The 21136-nt window shown below is 41.2% G+C and overlaps 1 protein-coding gene across 1 annotated transcript in view; it reads left to right on the plus strand.

The window, feature by feature from the left end:
* The first annotated feature begins 1467 nt into the window (after nucleotides 1-1467).
* Nucleotides 1468-21136, plus strand: part of GON4L (gon-4-like (C. elegans)) — a 23207-nt gene continuing 3538 nt past the window's right edge. The window contains 25 exon segments of the mRNA XM_008946458.1: nucleotides 1468-1659; nucleotides 2735-2809; nucleotides 3148-3198; nucleotides 3597-3647; nucleotides 4394-4489; nucleotides 4733-4837; nucleotides 5664-5834; nucleotides 6238-6430; nucleotides 7192-7293; nucleotides 7978-8018; nucleotides 8308-8411; nucleotides 10160-10358; nucleotides 11034-11120; nucleotides 11627-11798; nucleotides 12484-12628; nucleotides 12802-12952; nucleotides 13605-13721; nucleotides 14776-16515; nucleotides 16753-16996; nucleotides 17983-18164; nucleotides 18672-18869; nucleotides 19333-19476; nucleotides 19986-20129; nucleotides 20442-20661; nucleotides 20782-20948. Of these exon segments, the coding sequence (XP_008944706.1) occupies nucleotides 2765-2809; nucleotides 3148-3198; nucleotides 3597-3647; nucleotides 4394-4489; nucleotides 4733-4837; nucleotides 5664-5834; nucleotides 6238-6430; nucleotides 7192-7293; nucleotides 7978-8018; nucleotides 8308-8411; nucleotides 10160-10358; nucleotides 11034-11120; nucleotides 11627-11798; nucleotides 12484-12628; nucleotides 12802-12952; nucleotides 13605-13721; nucleotides 14776-16515; nucleotides 16753-16996; nucleotides 17983-18164; nucleotides 18672-18869; nucleotides 19333-19476; nucleotides 19986-20129; nucleotides 20442-20661; nucleotides 20782-20948 (4869 nt within the window). The 5' untranslated portion in view covers nucleotides 1468-1659; nucleotides 2735-2764.

Genomic DNA, 21136 nt, shown 5'->3' on the forward strand with positions numbered 1-21136 from the left:
TGGTATTGTTTCCAGCAGGATATGACTGCTGCTGGACTTAGACTTGCACAGTTGATTTAACAGATTTGAATGGTCGTAATAAGCTTTTGTAATTGCAGCAGCCTCTTAATCTTGCTCATCTGTGTCCATATGGCCTATCTGACCACAGCTTAGTGTGTACTGTTTACAGGGAAAACAGCTAAGCTGTATACAGAGGTGGAAGTGAATTCACAGAGAGACCTGTATCTGACTGAAAAACAATGTGCAGTGCAGGAGTCTCCAGCAAGACGTTCTTTGCAGCTGGCTGTTAGAAATCCTACTGTGATGAAACTGCTGAAAAACACCAGAGCTGGTGAGTGGCCTGAAGTGCTGGGGTTAAACCTCCAGCCCTGAATGAGGGTTGGCTTATGGATGATGCTCACAACCAGGCAGGAAAGCCCCTCCTGACTGGTTTTCAGCCAGGGTCTGGCCAGCCTTGGGTGGGAACTGATGAGGAGATCACCACCAGGTGCCTCCACCTTCCACAGTAACTTGGAGGCAGGGCAAGGAGCCACCTTTATAAGAGCTGACTCTACTTGTAGTGGAGTTGGGAGGCCCACCTACATAGTGCATGTGCTGTGTGAGGATTCTGGTTGTTGGAAGGGCTCCCTGACTCCTCATAGCAATTGGAGTTTCCAGGGTGGCGGGGAGAAATATAAGTCTCTCTTTGGGACACTTCTACATACTTGGACTCCTTGTCTGTCTGGTTCCATCTCCTGTGGCATAGTTCCTTGGCCAGCTTGCTCCCTTCTGTGTGTCCTTTGCAACGAGTGAACGCGTTGGCTTGTTCCCCCCTCCGTTTGTGCGGCATGTTGGATCTTTGGTGTACAGTGTGGTAGCAGAGGGAGGACTTTGGTTGCTGTTCTGCCTGTTAATTATAATATCCTTCCTGGTTGGGCAAGTGTTCAGCAAAAGAGTGGCCCCAGCAAGCTGATGAGGAAAATGAGGATTTGGGGCAGTTTATTCCATGGTGAAAGGAACAGACCTGTGACTTAATAGTATAAATGCAGAACTATGAAATTCTGTACAGCATGGCAGGGACTGTTTAGGTACAATTTTTTTTTTTTTTTAAGTTTTCGTCCTGTGCTCAGTAATTCAATAGCTAAATAAACTACAGGTATCTAAGTGAAACCTGCTGGAGCTGATCTTTGCAATATTTTGGTTACTAGGAGCACCGGTTTCCTTCAGAGGAAGTTACAATTCTTTCTGTTCCCTAAGTCAGCAAAAGTGTGTTACTCAGGGAAACACTTAAGTCCCAGAAACTGTAATCTGCTCTTGCTGTATAGTGCCTGGAGTTTTGCAGCTGTTTTAGCCTTGATCACATACTTTAAACATCTCCTACTCTATTGGCAGAATTCTAGCTTTTTTTTAAAAAAAACCTTGCTGTCAGTGTGCTGGATGTGAAGCATGTGAATCTTTCAATTCCATTTTTATTGATTTTCAGAGGAGCAAGGTGGAGAGGATATTGAGAGAAGGAAGAGGAGGAGGAAGGTAGCCAAACGGAAAAGAGAAGGGAGAAGTCAAGGAGAGGAGGGGTCTGTGTCTTGTGACATCAAGCTAGATGATACCCTTGATCGCACCTTAGAAGATGGAGCTAAACAACATAACCTGACGGTGGTCAACGTGCGAAACATCCTGCATGTGAGTGTGGTGGGACTGACAGGGAATGGACCCCTGACTTCATTTATTTACAGTGGTGAATGCATCTTGTTTACTGTATGGTAGTAGCAGGATGAATTGAACTAAAATGCAAGTTTATGTCTCCAGGTGTGGAGGTGTAGACTGTGAACTCACTGTTTATTGTTTTGAGTGAACTGTTTAATGATAAAGTCCTGATGGAATTCTAGCACTGCTGACAGAAATGCACTGCTCTTTGTTAATGACCTCAGCCAACCTTTTAGTCCATCACACAACGTCTGGTTAGAAAGGAACTGCAAGAAGAGTATGGGTGCTGCCAATGGCTGTATAGAGAACTCTAATTCTACACCTGTTTTGGATGTAGATTTCAGTTTATCCCATGAGCAGGATCTGGAGAGCAGTAGTATTTATCTCCTACAGGATCAAAACTTGTTGTGGTTGTTTTCGTGGTTTGGTTGGTTAGTATTTTGTGGTTGGTTGGTTGTTGTTGTGGTTTTTTGGTTTTGTGTTGTTTTTTTTTTTTTTAGTTCATGCAGCTACTGCTGTTCTAATCCAAGCAATCTCATACGTTTTCCTTTTTTGTCATCCGTGTGGCAAACGAACTGGAGACTGCCATGATTTCTTCAGGCATATTCACCAGCTGATGTTGTGCAAATTCTGTAAATTAACATCTGTCTCTGTGACATGGCTCTGTGGAAGGGCTGTAAATATTTCACAGTTGCCTACCTTCCCTGGAATGTTATGCTGGCACTCAGAAAATGTAGTTGCAAATATTTGGTCTCTTCTGCCTTATTTCTTTTAAATATATACAATTTTTCTGAAATGCTACAGCACAGTGTTCCATGGCAGCATTTCTCATGTGGCTGGGATCAGCACATTTTGCTGATTGCGACACCAGAGAACCAAAACTGATGTGGACTTTTGTTTTCACTATTCTCTTTCCTCCTGCTGGAAATTTATTCTGTGGAGCATTCACAGAGAAAGTTAAAAAGAAATAGACTTACATTAAAACAAACTAGTTCTGAAAGCAAGAACTCCAAACAGAATGTAGAGGATACTTTTTTGTGTGTTCCTGTAGGAAGTGATCACAAATGAGCATGTGGTTGCCATGATGAAAGCAGCTATCAGTGAGACAGAAGATATACCTTTGTTTGTAAGTAAAAATCTCTTTCAGATTGGTTTTTCAGTTGTTCCAAATGCACGATACCTTTACCAATCTATCTTCTTGGTCCACGATGTGGTATGGAGAGAATGGGTAGTACCATAATTTGTTTAATTACCAGATTTGTCACCTGGGTGCATTGAGTAGTGTCTGTATGAGTGTAAGTTACAACACAACTATGAGGAGTTATTTTTGATGTCACTGATCATGTCTAAAAGGCAGTGAATTTGAAAAAGAGAAAAGTCTTGTAGTAAAGAGCTTCTGGGGTAAAATTTGCTGTTAAGGAAAATAGCTAAATAGCTTGACATTGTCTTGTTTTAAACTCTCAGGAGCCCAAAATGACTCGTTCCAAACTGAAGGAAGTTGTGGAGAAAGGAGTGGTAAGTATGTCATCTGTTTTTACTGTTGCATCCTGCCCCTACCTGAATGGTTTTGATTCTTGTGTCTTCTGAAAGAGGTGTAAAGTGTGCTTTTCTGTGATTTATTCTTAAAATGAAACAAAAAAAAAAAGTTAAAACAATGTAAAAAATAATTCATTTTAACTAAGCAGAATAGAACCAGATCAGATTTAGAAAATGTAGTGAATTTATGGAATCCTATTCTAAAGTTACTGCCTGTGGAGATCATGTGGGCAGTTTAGAAGGCCTTTGGTTGAAGACTGTTGTTTCTGAGCTAGTTTGGAGAACAAGGCCTCAAGCTCAAGTACTTGTTTGAGGGTGTCTAAGCTGTGCAATATCCTGCTTTTCAGAAACACTTAAAGTATTTTTGCAATCTTTAGGTCATTCCAACGTGGAATATTTCTCCAATTAAGAAGGCAAATGAGGTGAAGGTAAGTGAAGTACTGCTGGGAAATATATAGAACATACTATAGGCCCCCTGCTAATCATGGAGTTTTTTGGAGAGTGGAGTAGAGTCATGTCTGACACATTGGGAGTATTGACCAGAAGCATTGAAACAGGGTATGCAAGGAAGGGCAAGGCAGTTAACATAGCTGCAGGTGCACAGGGGGCCCAAAGAGCTGCCTTCAGGGGAGCTGAACATGAGGATGTGATGGCATGTCATAGGGATGTCTCTTCTGCCAGTAATCCACCTTTCCATGTTGGTACTGCAACAGCTTCTACCTAGATGAAACTCTGGATAGTGAAGGTCACTGCCCAGGTCTCATGCTCTGCAGTGCTTCTCCCCAAGTGAGACTGCTGCCATACACTGTAGGACTGTCTGGATCTCAGATTTCTTTCACCACCACCACCCCGATCTTTGCCTGCTCCAGAAGATTTGTTACCTAGGTGTAGGTTGGGTTAAGCAGGAGTGAATGGCCATTCAAGTACTAGAGTTCTCTTTGAGTCTCTGCTCATGCAGTGTTTCCATCATGTAAATGCTAAATCATTTGTGCTCATTCTTGCATCTTTTCAAACCACTTTGCTTTACCAATCTTACTTTAGTCATGTCTTTGGTTTCTTCAGCCTTTTTTAGTAGTCCACTTCCTCTCTGAGCTGCAGGGTATTTCCTCAGTTAGAAATCTTTGATCCCAATAGCTGCATCATCAGAGTGCAACTTTCTTCTGTTCTGTTGTAGCCTCCTCAGTTTGTGGACATTCCTCTTGAGGAGGATGATTCATCTGATGAAGAATACCAGCCTGAGGATGAGGATGAGGATGAGACTGCAGAAGAAGTAAATGCAACTTGTGCCGAGATCTGTTGTGTTCGTTGTGGAGCTGTCTGCATGTTTGAGGGAGTAGAATGCTCTCTCTGTTTTAGCTCCTAAAAACTTACAAGCCATCCTGGCCCTTCTGTTAGTCTTTCTTCAGTGCTCTGTTATTCATTTGGCTAAAAAAGTATCTTTGGCATAATAGTTGAAGCAGTGCTTGATTGTGGCATGACTGTTTGATCGTGTTCTGCATGTTTTGTGCTGTAGAGCTTACTGGAAAGTGATGTGGAGAGCACTGCTTCTTCTCCTCGGGGAGCAAAGCGATCCAGGACGAGGCGATCCTCTGATGAAGAGGGAGGAACACTTTGCGAGGTAAACTTGCAAGAGAGTTTTTGCTTTCTTTAGAAACAACTTTTAGTCATTCTAAGTTATATATTTCCATTTTTACATTAATATTATTGCTTAAATTAGTGGTGACATTACAGGTGCCATGTGGCTTTAGGGTTCCACCGCAGTGGCTCCTGCATAAGCGATGAAGTTCAACCCTTCCAGAAAGAGCTTAGTCTAAAATAAACAAGAGTACTTAAAAAAGCACCAGCAATAGAAACGGTTGTCTTTTCTTCAGGTAATGGTTATTTTTCAGATTATTTTTGAGAGGGGTGCAGCAGAGCTGCTTTCTGCGCTTGGCTTAGGAGGAAGTGGTTCTGATAAAAGCACAAAGGTACTTGTGATGACTGTATGCACTGTTAAGTCAGTTGAAGGAGTAGGTGCAGTGTGATAAAAGTGGAGTATCAGCAAACAATAATGAGAAAGAAACTGAGAACTGGACACTGACACTGGAATCTGAGAAAAGGAGCAGTGATGTATTGATATTTCCACATTGTAGTCACCAGGGGATTGTTTTTGGGAGGGCTGGGCATGTGCCACAATTACTTGCCTAGAGGTTTATCAGCTCTAGTAATGTTAAGGCTGATACTCAAGTCTTCCAAATGTCTCCTTTGTTGCCCGTCTTTTGAATAGTAAATTTACTTGTACTTTCTGAAAATCAAAGTGGGTGTAACATAAAGAATCCATTTCTTCCTGTGAAGCATTTCTCTCGTTTCTATTGTGCTAGACTAGTCAAGCAGAAAAAGACTTTTTCTCTCCTTGGAAATTTGTTCTAAATAAAACCTTTTAACACAAAGGCCTTTTTAATTAGATGGAGAAGGTTACTGCACCTGTTATTAGACATATTAGTGCTGAAGTAGTTCCCATGGGACCTCCACCACCTCCTAAACCAAAGCAAAACAAAGACAGCACATTCATGGAGAAGCTGCATGCAGTGGATGAAGAATTGGCTTCAAGCCCAGTGTGCATGGATTCATACCAGGTACTGGTTTGGGGGATGCTGTAATAGAGTGGGTTTAGTTTGAGTAACGTTTCTTAGAAAGGAGGTAGTTTTCTGGTGCTCTCTGCTATTAACTTTCACTGCACTCTGCTCTACTTTTATATCTTATTTCAAGTTGAATCTCTGTAGTATGTAAGATGCAAGCTCTAAGACGGAATAGAGGTAGCTGTTGGCAACAATAATATATTTTCAAACAAGAACAGCTTAATAGTGAGAGCAATGAAAGTTTAGCTTTCTCAAACTACTGAAGTAAATGATTTTTTGTGGCAGGAATCTGTTGGTTTTGGTATTGCACTTCTTTGGCTGGGCTGAAAACCCCACTGCCAGAGAAACTGAGAAAAGCAGAGACACTGTCATTCCATTGTTCTTTTCCTTCACCTTTCAGTCTCTGGAAGACAGCCTCATTGCTTTCCGAACCCGATCAAAGAGACCTCTGAAGGATGTTCCTCTTGGTCAGCTGGAGGCTGAGCTCCGAGCCCCAGATATCACACCTGATATGTATGATCCAAATACTGCAGATGATGAAGAATGGAAAAGGTGGCTTGGAGGACTCATGAACGATGATGTGGAGAATGAAGGTATGTGATAGATGCTTTGTTGTTGTTGTCAACTGGAATCGGGGATTACATTGAAAACCTGGAGCTTTCTGTTTCTATTTATACATGATGTTGTCTGCAGCTGTTGTCTTGCTTAGTAATATACGTGTGTTTTGCATACCATCAGCTTTCCTCATCTTTTCCATGGACATTTGTGAGGCATTTTAAACTTCAGCTGTCTCACTTGTAAGTATTTACGAGCCAGCACCTGCAGTAACTGGCAACTATAAGCAAAAATTAGGTGTTGCAGCCCTTAATCCATCATTGTGCTGTGTCATGAAGCTGGCAGCATTGATATACCTGAATATATCTGCGTGTCTCCTTGTTAGGCTTGTTTTGGTAGAAATAACTATTTTGTTCTTTGAGAATAAGCAGGAAGAAGCTTTGGGGTTTGATGTCCTTTTGTTCTGGATTTACCAGGTGCTTACAGTTGTGCAAATTGAACATAAAACACAGATTGAGATAATACTACTTCGCTTTCTTAATTTAGCTGAAACTCGGGTTGCAATGCATAAATCCAGCTTTTTAAAAAGGAAATGGTTACAAATAGGGATGCTAGTAGCTCAGTTTGAAAAGAGGATGGGCTTCATATGGCTTCCATAACAAGGAACATACAGTTGATTTCAAGCAGTAATCCTAGTCCTTTTTGTCCCAGGTCAGACAGTAAACAAAGGGCTTCTGCCTCTGATGACTGATTGGTCTTGGGGCAGGTTAGTAACATTTCAAAACACACTTCTTATTAGATGAAGCAGATGATGATGACGACCCCGAGTACAACTTTCTGGAAGATCTGGATGAACCAGATACAGAAGACTTCAGAAATGATCGTGCAGTGAGAATTACCAGTAAGTCTTCTGGGAATCCCACCTGCTTCCTTGTTAGGATTAGTAATTCCTTTTGTAAAGTGGTTGCAAAGATTTTGCAGTGTAGGGTAATTAAAAAAAAAAACAAACTGTGTACTGACTTAACACCTTTCCTATGCAAAGCTGGCATTCTAGGAGTATACGAAAGGATTTAGCCAGAGCTGCTCTACTGTGAGATGCAACTTTACTCCATAGCAAAGGCTGAAGAATACTTCAGTAATAGCACAGTCTTTTTTTAAAGCTTCAGCCGATTCAGAATTGAATGCTTGCCTTATGACTTGACCATAAATAAATATTCTTCAAGTCCTTACAATCTTTAAGTTAATTTTATAAACATATCACTTTTCAATAAATTATCACCTTCTCAATAAAGTACATTTATTTTAGGTCTTACTAGAGGTTAACATAACTTGAAAGATAATTCTGACAATTAGTTTTTGTATGATATTTTTGAATTTAAAGAGTCTTAGCTGAAGTTGGTTTGGGCCCAGCATTAAAAAGGGATACAGCAGCAGGGACCTTTCCTTCTTGGTTCTCACTTTGCACGAGGAGGGTTTCAATTTGCAAGAGAGATTACTTAAATGACTTGATATTATGGCAGGATTGCTGAGTGTTTATTGAAAAAGGAACCTTCATACTTTTTTTATTTTTTTCCCCCCCTTACAGAAAAGGAAGTGAATGAACTGATGGAGGAGCTGTTTGAGACAGTAAGTGATAAAGCACTGAAGAATAGATCTTTCTCAGATCTGACATGAAATCTCTAAAGCCATAAAAGGATGGTCTCTGTAAGATGATTAGTGATGACTGTGTGCAAAGGGTTCAGCCATAAAAGTGTAATTTTTAGCTTTGGGAAGGGGCATATATCAGAGCTTCCTTGAGTCCTTGCAGAGATTAATGTCTGTGCTAAGAGGATTGTCATGAGCTTTACTAGATACAGAGAGTCGGTAAATGTACTACTTGAGCTTTCTATTCCTGACTTGCTACACATTTGCTCAGTTTCAGGACGAGATGGGTTTTTCAAACATGGAGGATGAAGGTCCAGAAGATGAAGATAATGTTACGGAGTCACGGCCAAATTTTAATACACCACAGGCACTTAGGTAGGATAATTTGGTTATAGTTGTAAAATTAAAAAAAGAACAGTTATGATTAAAAGGTCTGTGGTTATTTGCAGCTGTACTCTGCCATCCACCAAAGAGAGAATGTCTTTTCAGCACAGGCCACTATTTTGAAAGCTCTGAGCCATTTTTACGTATGAGATTGAACACTTTAACTTGACCCTCTTTTTTTTTTTTTTTTTTTTCTGACTGCCACCTCTGACTTTACTGACTGCAATGCATCTGAAAAAGATGATGAGGACAGTGAAAACCTAACTGTTTGGAAAGAGACAGCAGGGTGCCTGCACTAAAATATTGGTGCCAGCTGTTCTGTATCATAGCTGAAAAATGGCCAGGGTCTTTGAGAACAGTCACGTGTTCTAACCAGCTAGCATCTCTAGTGGAGGATTCTGTTACTGCTGCTGTAGTGTCTGTGCTATAGATACTGTCGCTTTGTATTTAAATAGTGCTTATTTCTCAAGTCCATCCACAAAATGCCCCCTTTATTAGACTAATTTGGAAAAAATGTCTTCACTACCTCCTAAGTCACCTAATTCAGCTGTTAAACTAGTTAGCAGAGCAGGATATTGCATGACTGGTGACAATACTCCAAACCACTATGTAGAGAAACAGTGGATACTAGGGTGTTGCTGCATATGTGATCCAAGCTGTGTAGGACCTGTGCAAAGAAGGTTCCTACCACAAAGTGATCACTGTTATGTCTCTCTTAATTCTTGTGCTGGTGGATGTATTGATCTGAAGTGATTTCAGAAAAATAATAGTGTTATTGTCTTTTTAACAATAAAGTAAAAATTAAATTGGGAAGGGTAAAGTTCACTTCATGCTCTTGAATTTTTTTGATAACAAGAAACACTTGAGGAGAGCCAGTTTAACCAATTCTGTCACCTTATCTTTAAATAGCTTGGATGTAAAGGTAAACTTCTCTAAAGAAAAAGACTGCCTAAGATAGCTGAGGCCTAGGTTTGGAACAAGTATAAGGTCTGGAAATTGGCTTTTGGTGATTTTTGATATGGGTTGTACTTGAAACAGTGCCTTGAAGAAGAAAGGGTCTAAAACATTTCTTTCTATGTAATAACACCACTCTATTTAACCAGTTACAGAGACTGACTGAGGGTGAATTGTGGTATGAATGGTGTCTCCTTGTTTATGGGGCAGATCAGCTCAAGATGAAGCTGTGTCTGTTTGGGAAAGGAGCTAAAATGAAGGCTGGAGTTTCTTGATGCTCTTCCTGGTATGAGCAGTACCAGAGGGGAGTGAAGCAATTCTTAAACCAGCTACAGACTAAAAGCAGGGAAACTTTATACCCTCTCTTATTACTTGTATGCATTTTGATAATGGTTAGTTGTATTCATTTTTAATTGGCAGGCAGTTTTCAGAGTTGTTTCTTTCCCCCTTCTATCTGTATACAGGATTTTTAAGGTTGGTTTGTAGCAAAATATACCTTTGGTGGGTTTATCGTTTTTATAATATCTTGCATTAGAAGCATTGTGGAACAACCATACATATAACTTCAAGCCTATTACAGAAGTGAAACGAGCAGAACTCAGAATATTAACTGTCACAGCTAAAATAAAAACCTGTTATAAAGCAGGAGATAGTTGAAACTGTTTTTGAAAGGGTGGTAATACGTGCATTCTTTTTTCTGCTACAGATTAAAAATATTCTCAATAAAAGTGAGTGGTTATTAAATCATATGTTTGTTATGTTTTGGTCTGCCTGATCTCAAACAGATTTGAAGAGCCTCTGGCCAATTTACTGAATGAACAACATCGGACAGTGAAGGAGCAGCTTGAGCAGTTGAGAATGAAAAAGTCCTCAGTCAAGCCACCACAAGAGATAGAAAAATCAAAACCTCAAAATGAGAAGCCTCTCCAGAGCCTTGTTCTGGACAGTATGCAAAGAAAGAGGCTCCAGCAGCAAATGCAACAGGTAATAAAATGTTATCTGGTCTGACATAATAAATCTTTGCTGTGTACTACAGAGGTGGGAGAGCCAGTAGGTACAGCAACCACTTTGGCACCCTTGCCTTATGAAATGAATTGAAAAAGCTACATGTGAAGCTGGAGCTTTAATGGGTGATATTTACATGCCTGGGTCCATACTGAAAGACAATTGGAATTGAGTGTGCAAAGTAGAGCTTATTTCTTGGCATCTGTATTGTTCTCATGTGAGATAAATATCTGGGCTGTGTTTGAATTCTGACTGTAATCTGTCAAAATCCTGTGTTTTCACCACCTTCTTTACTGCTTTCTGAGAATACTACTCTTGACGTAGTTTGGATTCTTTTTTTCCCTCCCTCCCACCATGCAGAACTATAGAAATTCAGTCTGAACATTTTAAGAGCTGTCAGCAGCATGGATGAGCAGCTGCACTTACAGATCTCTTTTTTTTTCCATGTCCATACGAAGTTCAAGAGGACTTCCTGCCAGTGGGTGTTAAAGTTTACCCATAGTTTTATATTGTTTTTTGTTTTTTTTTTTTAAGTTATAGTATTTTTGTGGTGCTCAGATGTTTTTGTGCCTCTATACTTAACGCTTTCCAGTTTCTTGGATTTCTGATACACTGAAAAAAAAAATAAAATTTACTTGATTTTTGTTCTTCAAGCATGTTCAGCTTCTGACTCAAATCCATCTTCTAGCAAGTTGCAATCCTGTTTTAAGTTCCGAGGCCAGCACTACCAGGATGTTTTTGGTAAGGATAGATCTGAAATAAGAGCTACATGACTTTTAATGATTGCTGGTCACTGGAGATATTTAGAGAGCTTAATTTATTTAATTGATCCCATTAAATTGAGAGAGACTGCCACTCAGTAAGGGCATGATGTTGTTAGTCTACTATGAATATGCTCGATACTTACAGAAATAATTCATATTGTGCTGACTAATAACAATGCTTTGAATTAGCTTGTCTCTGTATATTTTTTGTCCTTTTGGAAATGCCAAAAATGAAGTTCAAAAAAATACAGCTTCTGTAACTAGTGAACATTCAGTGACCTTGAAAGGGTCTGGAAAGTGGTGCAGTTATTAAAAATAATAAATCTGATTGTTTCTAGATTTGTAATGCTCAAAAATAAGATGTGTAACACTATTTTTTTTTTTATGCCTGTCACTTTCCCAGCTTTTATTTTTTTCATTATTGCTCTTTTGCCTTCCATTTGAAGGCTTGTTCATTTATGTCTTCTGTGTTTGACTTTGCAGAGTGAGCTTGGGAACTTTGCTCGAAGCTCTATACTCCTTCGTCACTCGTTCAATCCTAAGTTTCAAACAATGTTTCAGCCATGTAACTTGAAGGGAGCACTGCAGCTTATTGAAGATTTTCATGCCCAAGTCCAAGTTGACTGGAGCCCTCGCAAAGCTGTGAAGAAGAGTGGTAAGTATTTGAAGGGACAAGAGGTGGGAAAGCATTTATATGGGAGTTCACTGCATGCTGTACACGCCCCAGATGAGACGTGGTTCAGACTGCTGTTGGGAATGACCTTTTTTATTACTATATTATAAGGAATGTTTAGATAAAAGCATCCACTTCATTGACTGCATTTTTGCTTCTTAAACTTGCCACAAAGTGTGTTACCTGAGCTGCTGACTTTGGTGTCACAGTCCTGCCATTTATTGTTCCGCAGATGATGTTCTAAGCTGCAGAAGTCCATCAAGAAACTGTGAAACTGGAAATAATTGTTCCAAATGTGTTGATTCACACACATCAAAGAAATACTCCACTGGAGTATGTTAGTTGACATTCCAAACTGTATTTGGGTTGTGATTTTTCTGCTACCTAGGCATTGAACATAACTGAACTTTAAAATAAACAGAACTTTTTACAAGTGCATTTTCATGACAGGGTGGACAAAAACATGGGACAAGTAATTTTACTGCTTGCTGATGTAAGCTTCAGGGCAAAAGTTAGGAAATCTGCAAATGCTAAAAACCAGGAAGAAATTCTTTACTGTTTTACAGTGAAGTGAGTAAAAGAAATGGTGTTTTCAAGAATTCAGTTGTGGAAAAACATTATTTGTCCCATGTATACATCTATCCTTAGCTGTTAATTCTTTTCACAGCCAATGAATTTCCATGTTTGCCAAAGCAAGTGGCATGGATTTTGGCCACCAAGAGAGTCTTTATGTATCCAGAATTACTGCCAATATGTTCCTTGAAAGCAAACCCTCCCCGTGACAAGATTATCTTCACCAAGGCAGAGGACAAGTAGGTGCATAGAATTACTGAATAAAATGCATGCAAATGAGACTTTAAGGAGAATTTCTAGGATGCAGACTTTTGGGATATCTGTGCATTGTGTAATGGCACATCCAAATACCAGTCTGCTGTGCTGTCTAAAGGACTTTTTATCTTCCCCACCCCCTTCTTTCCTCCTTCAGTTTACTAGCATTAGGTTTGAAACATTTTGAAGGGACGGAGTTTCCAAAGCCTTTGATCAGCAAGTATCTCTTGCCAACAAAAACTGCCCACCAGCTTACAGTACGAATCAAGAATCTCAATATGAATCGAGCCCCTGATAATATCATCAGAGTAAGTAATGTGGATTATGGTTTGCTGTTTTTCAGATCTGTCTGTCTGGTTGATGTTTGTTATACAAGAAGATATGCTCTTTGTTTCAAGGGTCTTCTTGTATATGTACTGACACTTTCTTAAAAGAAAATGCCATTGTTCTATTAGCAAGGATGATTTCTTCAAAAAGACCTTATCCTCTGTGCTTTGCGATTACTTCTATTACTGTTTTGACTCTTCAGAGCCTAGCACGTGCAGTCATAGTGCAACTGTAGCTTCAGTGATCCTAACAGTCATACAAATAACCTTTGAGTAGTGAGGCCGAAACAAAAGTGTTGTGTCCAGTCAGTGAAGCTGAAACAAAAGTGCTGTCTCCACCTGGCTGAATAAGCTACTGCTGAAGAGAGGATAAGAATTAGAAACACTTAAAGCAAGTACGCCTGCACATCTTCTAGAACATCAGCCTTTCTTTTGGGTGAAACCGAGATGTCAGTGAGCTCTTGTTCGGTCTTTAATAAGGTACTACCCACACAAACATTAATAAAGTAGTAGCGATGAGAGTAGTTTTATTCATGTGAACACTTTCACAGAGCACAAGCCTTATCCTGCACTTACTGGCCGGGTGATATGACCACAGTAGTCTTGTCTTGTATTCTCTCCTGTCTCCATGTAGTATTACAAAAAGACAAAGCAGTTGCCCATTCTGTTCAAGTGCTGTGAGGAAATCCAGCCTAATGAGTGGAAGCCACCTGTGGAGAGAGAAGAACATCGCCTGCCATTTTGGTTAAAGGTAGTTTCTGCTATTCTTCATCCAGCACAGGGGATTTTTACGGTGTTGGTTGATTTCTTGTGGGTTGGGGTGGTTTTTTTCTTTCTTTGTCATTACATACTAGGTTCAGAGGGACCTATTTGGTTAGCCTACAGCTCTGAAGTCAAAAGGTAGTCTGATTGTATTGTGTGGGAGCCTCTGTTATCCTGAGTTTAGCTAGTAAATGGAGCAAGAACGGGAGTACTTGGCAACCTGGGGTATTATACGCTCTTGTGTACTGCAGCTGGGCAGACAAGCACCAATTGAAGTTATCAAGGAAGTACAGAGTTTGTTGTCATAGCCTTGTTTTGCTACCTGGGTACATTTCTAGTGCCTTTGGTTTGACGTGATGGTTTCGTTACTGGCCTTTGTCAATCTGTTGGTGAACATAGTCTGACTTAGAGTAGGAAAGGTGGCAGCACTACTAACTATATCACAGCCATGAGAGGGGGCATGTTCTTCCCCCATAAAAGCTCACTTTCTAAGAGGAAAGAAGATATGTAGGGGTTTGGGGTGTTATGGGGGTTTTTTTTAGGGTTATCTTCACTTGCAGTGTGGCTGTTGGGTTTTGTTTTATACCCAGATGTCTCACGCTTTGTAAGGATTCTATCTGTGAGATTCATTGCACAAGAAAGATTAAGTTGGAGGCATAGTGACCATGCCTGCGAGTTCGTCAGGGAGGAGAGGTTTAAACTCGGATGCCATAAAATCCAGTTCTCTTAATTGCTCATTGTCTTTCATTGTTACAGTGAAAATTCCTTCCCATAAAATCTTGTATTTATAAAGCAGTTTGGTACTGTTGTTTCTTTCAGGCTCTCAGATTCTTTTGAAGGCTTTGGAGTAAAACTCATGAATATAAAGTGAATATACAGTAAATATAAAGTTTTATATATATAAAATATAATATATAGATAGTAAATGAAAATGCTTTACTTTTACCAACAATTTGATGTCAGTTGCCTTCTATGGTGCTGTTTGAAGGTGGTAATGAAGGACTAGCCTGTGGTCCGGACTAATGAACTCTTGTTCCCTCTAGGCAAGCTTGCCCTCCATTCAGAGGGAATTGAAGCAATTAGCAGAAGATGCCAGGGAGGTGCCAGGTTCACCTGATGCAGAATCTGTCTTTTTGGGTGCAGGAAAGGAAACTTCAGACACAGAATATGATGAAAAATACCCTCTACTCATGCCAAAGGGACTAGTATTGACCCTAAAGCCCCTTGCCAATCGATTCTCTAGGAGAGCATGGAGGAGGCAGAGGTCTTCGGCTCTGAAACCTGTACTCATTCGACCTAGTCCTTGTCTGCAGCCCAGTTCCAACACTATTAACATCCATAAAACTCTGAAGTTGTCCCAGTCAGAAGCTCCTCCCAGCAAAGTTATGGTTCAGATTCCTCGGCTAATCCAGCCAGCTACGGTTACGCAGACTGTGCCAGGAGTGCAGCCTGTGAATGTTCCAGCAGTGGTGGGAAGTGGGGATGGCTTGGAATTTCAGAACGTGCTCTCCACGTCACATTCGGACTCCAGACGAGCTTTCTCAGCTGCTGGACCACCAGCTCTGGTATCCTCAAATCCAGTGACTTTACAGCCGAAGCTGATGCTGCCAGCCTTGGCAGGAGCAAAAACACGCAAACCTTGTGTTCGTAAGGGATACCAAAAGAAAAAGGGGGCAAAATCTGCCCCACTGATCAAGACTTCACCTTTGATTCAGCCATCTCCTGTCATCCTTACTGTGCCTGCTACCACAGTAAAAGTGGTTAATATAGGCAATGGTTGCAACATGATTCAGCCCATAAATACAACAGTTGGTAGAGGCACTCAGGCTATTCCAGTTACAACCTTACTGGTAAATCCATCCACTTTCCCATGTCCATTAAGTCAGCCTCTAGTGACTTCTTCAATCCCTTCGTTGATAGTCTCTCGTAACCCTGTTGGTCTTTCTGCGTCATCTGTTGGTGAAAATGAAGAACAGATGAATTTGGTTCCTTCCTGCCCTGCTGGAAACAACAAAAATCCCTATCCCACAGTGGAGCCCAAGACTGAAGTCCCAGAGTTGTATGTTTCATGCTCCGCTGTCTCCCCCGAGGAGGAGTGTAGTACAAATCCTGCCACTTCAAATAATGGCTATCAGGAAAAGGTAAATAAGAGTGACTGCTGTAGCTGGACAGTGGTAGAAGGAGATGAGAACACTTCAGAGCCATTATCTGTGGACCTTTTGCCTCATTTAGAAGATACAGATGAAACAGTGAAAACTGAGCCTGGAGATTCAAATGATGCTACCAAGGAAGTAAATCCAATACAGAAGAGAGATCTTTTATGTCCTGGAGTGAAGGAGGAATTTGTGCTGGATCTTAGCCAAGAGCTGAACATGGAGGCCGCATGTTCATGTTCAGATGACCTGAAAGAAACAAAAAAGGAACATACTTTGTGTGACGAGAAAGGAGAAGAGCAACGACGGGCCTTGCACTCATCTCCCCATGGTGAACAGCAGATGGATGCAGGTGTTGTTGCTGGACCACAAGTAAGCAGTGAGTCTCCAAAGAATCTATCTTATACAGCAGATGTTGAGGCAGAATTTAGTAGTCCACTAGGAAGACCAGAGGATTCATCCAGTATAGATGGCCAGTCTGTTGGGACACCAGCTGGCCCTGAAGCTGGAGGAGAGAGAGAAGGACAAGAAGAGGAGGAAGAAGATGACTTTGATGATTTTACGCAAGATGAGGATGAAGAAATGTCTTCAGCCTCAGAAGAATCTATTCTTTCAGTGCCAGAACTTCAGGTAAAAGCAACCAAAACTTTAAAAAAACTTGCTAATGACAGCTTTTGGGTGCGATGCAGAAATAGGCAGTTCTGGTGGTTGTTGAATTCTGTCCCTTTGGTAGAATCCTGTAATTAATCAGATGTTGATCTGTGAAACTGGCTGTTAGAATTAAGATGGAGTGAAGTAGTTGCCAAATGACATTAAAACAAGCACTAAAAGAAAACAATGCGACTTCTTTTGTTGTTGTGTTCTAAGGAGACAATGGAGAAACTTACTTGGCTTGCAACAGAGAGACGTTTAAGCCAAGAAGGAGATTCTGAAGAAGAGAATTCCCAGGAAGAGAACTCTGAGCCGGAGGAGGAGGACGATGACGAAGGGGAAGGAATAGAGAGTTTACAGAAAGATGATGAAACGTGTGGAGATGTATCAGAGGAACCTAAATCTGCCTTCACCTTGACAAAGACAGCCCCGCAGGTGGAGTCCCACAGAACGCCAGCAGGTAGGTTCTGTGGTTTTCTTTTGACGAAGGGCATGGGGAAATAGAGCTGCTTTCTGCAGTAGAAGCAAAACAATGGGGAAACGGTACCTAGGTTTAACTGCACTCCATGTAAACTAGCTTAGTGATGCTTTCATTTGGAAATTAAGTTTTGCAGTGCAGTTACAGTGCTGTAAAAACAGCTCTTACCATAGAAGCTCTTGTGCATCTCGGTGTGTCTTTAGTTTTAGTAATGCATTTATGCTTCAAAAATTAGTAGATGTAAGATTTGTGGTTTGTGTCAGCTAATAGCCAATACCAATATAACAACAATATTGAATAGTAAAATCTTTGCTAAATTGAATTTTGTGCTATAATGTCATGTTGGGGGAAAAGTGAATGAAACAAAATAGGACCTTAACAGAATCTAGCAAGTGGTAGGTGAATTTGAGCAGTGAACTTTGAGAAGGTGGGCCTCCTCCCAACAGGCCAACAGATTCCTAACTGAAGGCATAAAAATCTCCATGTGGTAACTTTTGGTACAGCTATTTCATTCCCTATTAGTGTCCCACCAGTTATTTTTCTGTGATGTTAACTCTATTTATTGAAATAATAAGCTAAAAGAATAATTTGCAAGTGTTAACAGCCAGCTCTGTTCCCATCATATCTCTGTGCATCTACTGCACCTTTTTTGGCCTTGGTATGCAGAAGACACATCTGTTAGTTCTTAGCAGGTTGCCAAGTAACAGCCAGGATGGGCTTGTTGCTGTATCCAGAGATATTTCCCATTGGATGCTATGAAAATAAACAGCTAATGGAAAATAACTTGTCCAGCCTGAGTACCGAACAGTATATTGCTCATGCACTTACTGGAGAGCATAACCAGTTATCTCATCACAAACTCCAAAAACCTACTTTTCTCTTGCAATATTGATCTAGAAGAGCACTTCTAGCCAGCTCAGGGAGTGTACGAAAAGAACCTGTACAACTTGCTTTGTGCTTTTTCACAGGAGAAAACATGAAAGCCCCTGGGAAGAGCAGGAGCTCCCACAGAACCAGAAGTAAGAGGGGCCGTGCTCGTGCTAGCAAAGACACCTCGAAGCTGCTCCTCTTGTATGATGAAGACATCCTGGAGAGAGATCCCCTGCGGGAACAGAAAGATCTGGCATTTGCACAAGCCTATTTAACCAGGGTAAGCCAGACTAGCATGTAACCCAGAGTTGGGAAGATGGGACACTGGGTCCTCTAACACAGCTTATGCCTGAGCTGCGTAACTGCCAGTTCTAACTGGGTGTACTGGATCTGGTCAGGATGGAGTTAGCTTTCTTTGTAGCACCCCGTATGGTGATTCTTATTGAACTGTCTTTTGTCTCAACCCATGAGTTTTCTTGCTTTTACTCTTTTTCTTCCCTCCCTTTGCCTGCTTGGGGAGGGAAGGAGTGGCTGTGGGGGTGCTTAGCTGCTGGCTGCAGTCCATCCACCACAGCACTCTTCTAGTTCAGAATTTCATACGCTTAGTTTTGGTTCCTTTCTCTCTTGTGAGCAGTTCAAATTTATCTTTAAGGAAGAGACTTGGTTGGCTCAACAAAACTGGAAGCACTGTGTAAATTCTGACTAGCAAGAGGTCAAAGATTACTAAATTAGCTTGTTTTCTTCCTGGATGTTACATAGTCTTGTCAAGGTCTGTTGATCTCTCCAGGTGCGTGAAGCGTTGCAGCATGTTCCTGGAAAGTATGAAGACTTTCTTCGCGTTATCTATGAGTTCCAGATCAGCACAGACAAGCGAACAGCTGTGGACCTGTATTCCACTTTACAGAAACTGTTGCGTGACTGGCCACAGTTGCTCACAGATTTTGCTGCCTTTCTTTTGCCAGAACAGGCTTTGGAGTGTGGACTGGTAAGTAAAACGAGAGGAGACCAGATTTTAAGCAGACGATGTGAATGCTTGTTGGAGTGAAAGAATACGAAGTCCTTCCTAGTGCACAAAAGAAACAGGAGGTCACATACTTTACTGTAGAGAATCAACCTCTCCTGGTTACATCACAGAACCTGAGTGCAGATAGAGCAAGTGGAATGGTTCCCCTGCCTCACAAATCAGCCTTTTGCTGTGTAAGATAGAGGTGTTATATTCTTTCTGGATTTTTCTATCATATGTGCATGTGGTTGAAGCAAAACTACAGCTCACATCAGATTATCCAAAGTCTTGTTTCTCTTCCTCCACCTCTTCCCGGTTTCGCAAAGTGTCAATACAAGTGGAAGACAACTACCAAGACAGGCATTTTATAGCTTGCTTAAGCCAACTGGAGATGCTTAGAAATGTATTCTTGAATGTGAGGGGTGAATCTTTTTCTTTTGGTCAGTTTGAAGAGCAGCAAGCATTTGAAAAAAGCCGCAAGTTCCTCAGGCAACTGGAGATTTGTTTTGCTGAAAATCCTGCCCACCATCAAAAGATCATCAAAGTTCTGCAAGGTTGTGCAGACTGCCTCCCCCAGGAGATCGCAGAGGTAATTGGGCATCCAGGTATCTCCTTTCTCTCAACACCCCTGACAGTACAATTAGCTAGCCTGCTCCACTGCTCCCATGTGCTGCTCTTGGAGACCACACGTTTTGTCAGGTGCCATCTCCCTCTGTGGGACGTCGAAGAGAATAGAAGCTGGTTCTTCAAGAGATGTTACAATTAACTGGCTTGCGTGTCTCCTCTCTCCTACAATCCACCTTGCTTTTATCACCTTGCAGGTGAAATTTTAGCGTAGTACCTACTACAGAGTCTGCCAAGAATTTTGGAGGGATATTTCTCTACTAATTTGATAGCTGGGTGTGGAATGATCTCAAAATATCCATGAAGTAATATAAATGCAAGCTTAAACTTCCATGTTGAGGGTTTAATAAGCCTTGATGTTCCACTTGCTTTGAGAAATCATTCTGAGAAGAATGTGGAATGAAACACTCAGTTTCTCTGATTTTGTGGTGGGTTTTTTTTGTTTTTTTTTTTCTTTTTTCCCCTGTCTTTCAGCTGAAGACACAAATGTGGCAACTGTTGAAAGGACACGACCACTTGCAGGATGAGTTCTCTGTATTCTTTGATCACTTACGGCCCTCAGCCAGCCGCATGGGAGATTTTGAGGAGATCAACTGGACAGAGGAGAAGGAATATGAGGTGGAGCAATCTTTTCCCCAAGGCCAGAAGGATAGAAGCAGACATACTAGACATGTCTGAACTTGAAAAAGTCAGATTGAGGCTGCATTTCCAGAGAGAGGGAAGAAGCAGGGTGGGATAGCTGCTGGTGGACTGAAGCAAACATTTCAAATTTCTTTTACAGCATTTATGTCTCTTATAACAGAACTTGTCATGTCCTGGAACTGAGCTCAGTTCAGAAATTCATAGGGAGCATGAATTTGATCTGCTGAAGAGCTGTTGCGATAGAGAAATTTTTGTGGTTTTGTTTGGTTTGTTTTTTTTTTTTTGTAGTTTGATGGGTTTGAAGAGGTATCTTTGCCAGATGCAGAAGAGGAGGATGAACCACACAAGATGCATGCAGTCTCAAAAAATAAGAAGCGGAAAGAGACTGGAGGCCAGAACAATGACAAGGTGTGCCTGGGGTATCTCACTAATCCACCTGTCTGGACTCTTGAGCAAATACATGGCCATGAGGATAAACGGGTCGATGTGTTTTGTTGAGAGAAAGGGGATTGAAATGCTTCCATTGTGCTTTGTTTGCTAGCAGTGTAATTGTTTTAGTTCTCTCAGGGTGTGTACAAAGTGCCACTGATCCCATCCTGGCTCCCTCTGGGGTTGACCTTCCCCTGACTGTTGTCTTTGTGTACCATGCACATTTGTCAGCTGCAGTATGTCTGTTTCCAGGAGGTCGAGTGGGTAGATGGGATGAAGGAATGTTCATGTTCCTGCCATGAGGGGCCTAGCGAACTCAAGCTAAAGAAAAACAAAAGGAGGACCTGCAGCCATTGTAGTAGTAAGGTTAGTCGATAGACCAAGTCATTGAGGGGTAAATGGGAAGTAGAGTCCTGCCACGGGTCCCCCTGTTGTGAAGATCTGTCCAGCCTTGGGCCTTGCATTTCTGGAATAATGTGTTGAGGAAGAATATAAATCAAAAGCTGAGCAGTAGCGTCTCCCTCTTTAGACCTCTGTGCTACCCAGTCTTTCCC

Source organism: Merops nubicus, unplaced genomic scaffold (genome assembly GCF_000691845.1).
Source record: "Merops nubicus isolate BGI_N331 unplaced genomic scaffold, ASM69184v1 scaffold13248, whole genome shotgun sequence".
NCBI lineage: Eukaryota > Metazoa > Chordata > Aves > Coraciiformes > Meropidae > Merops > Merops nubicus.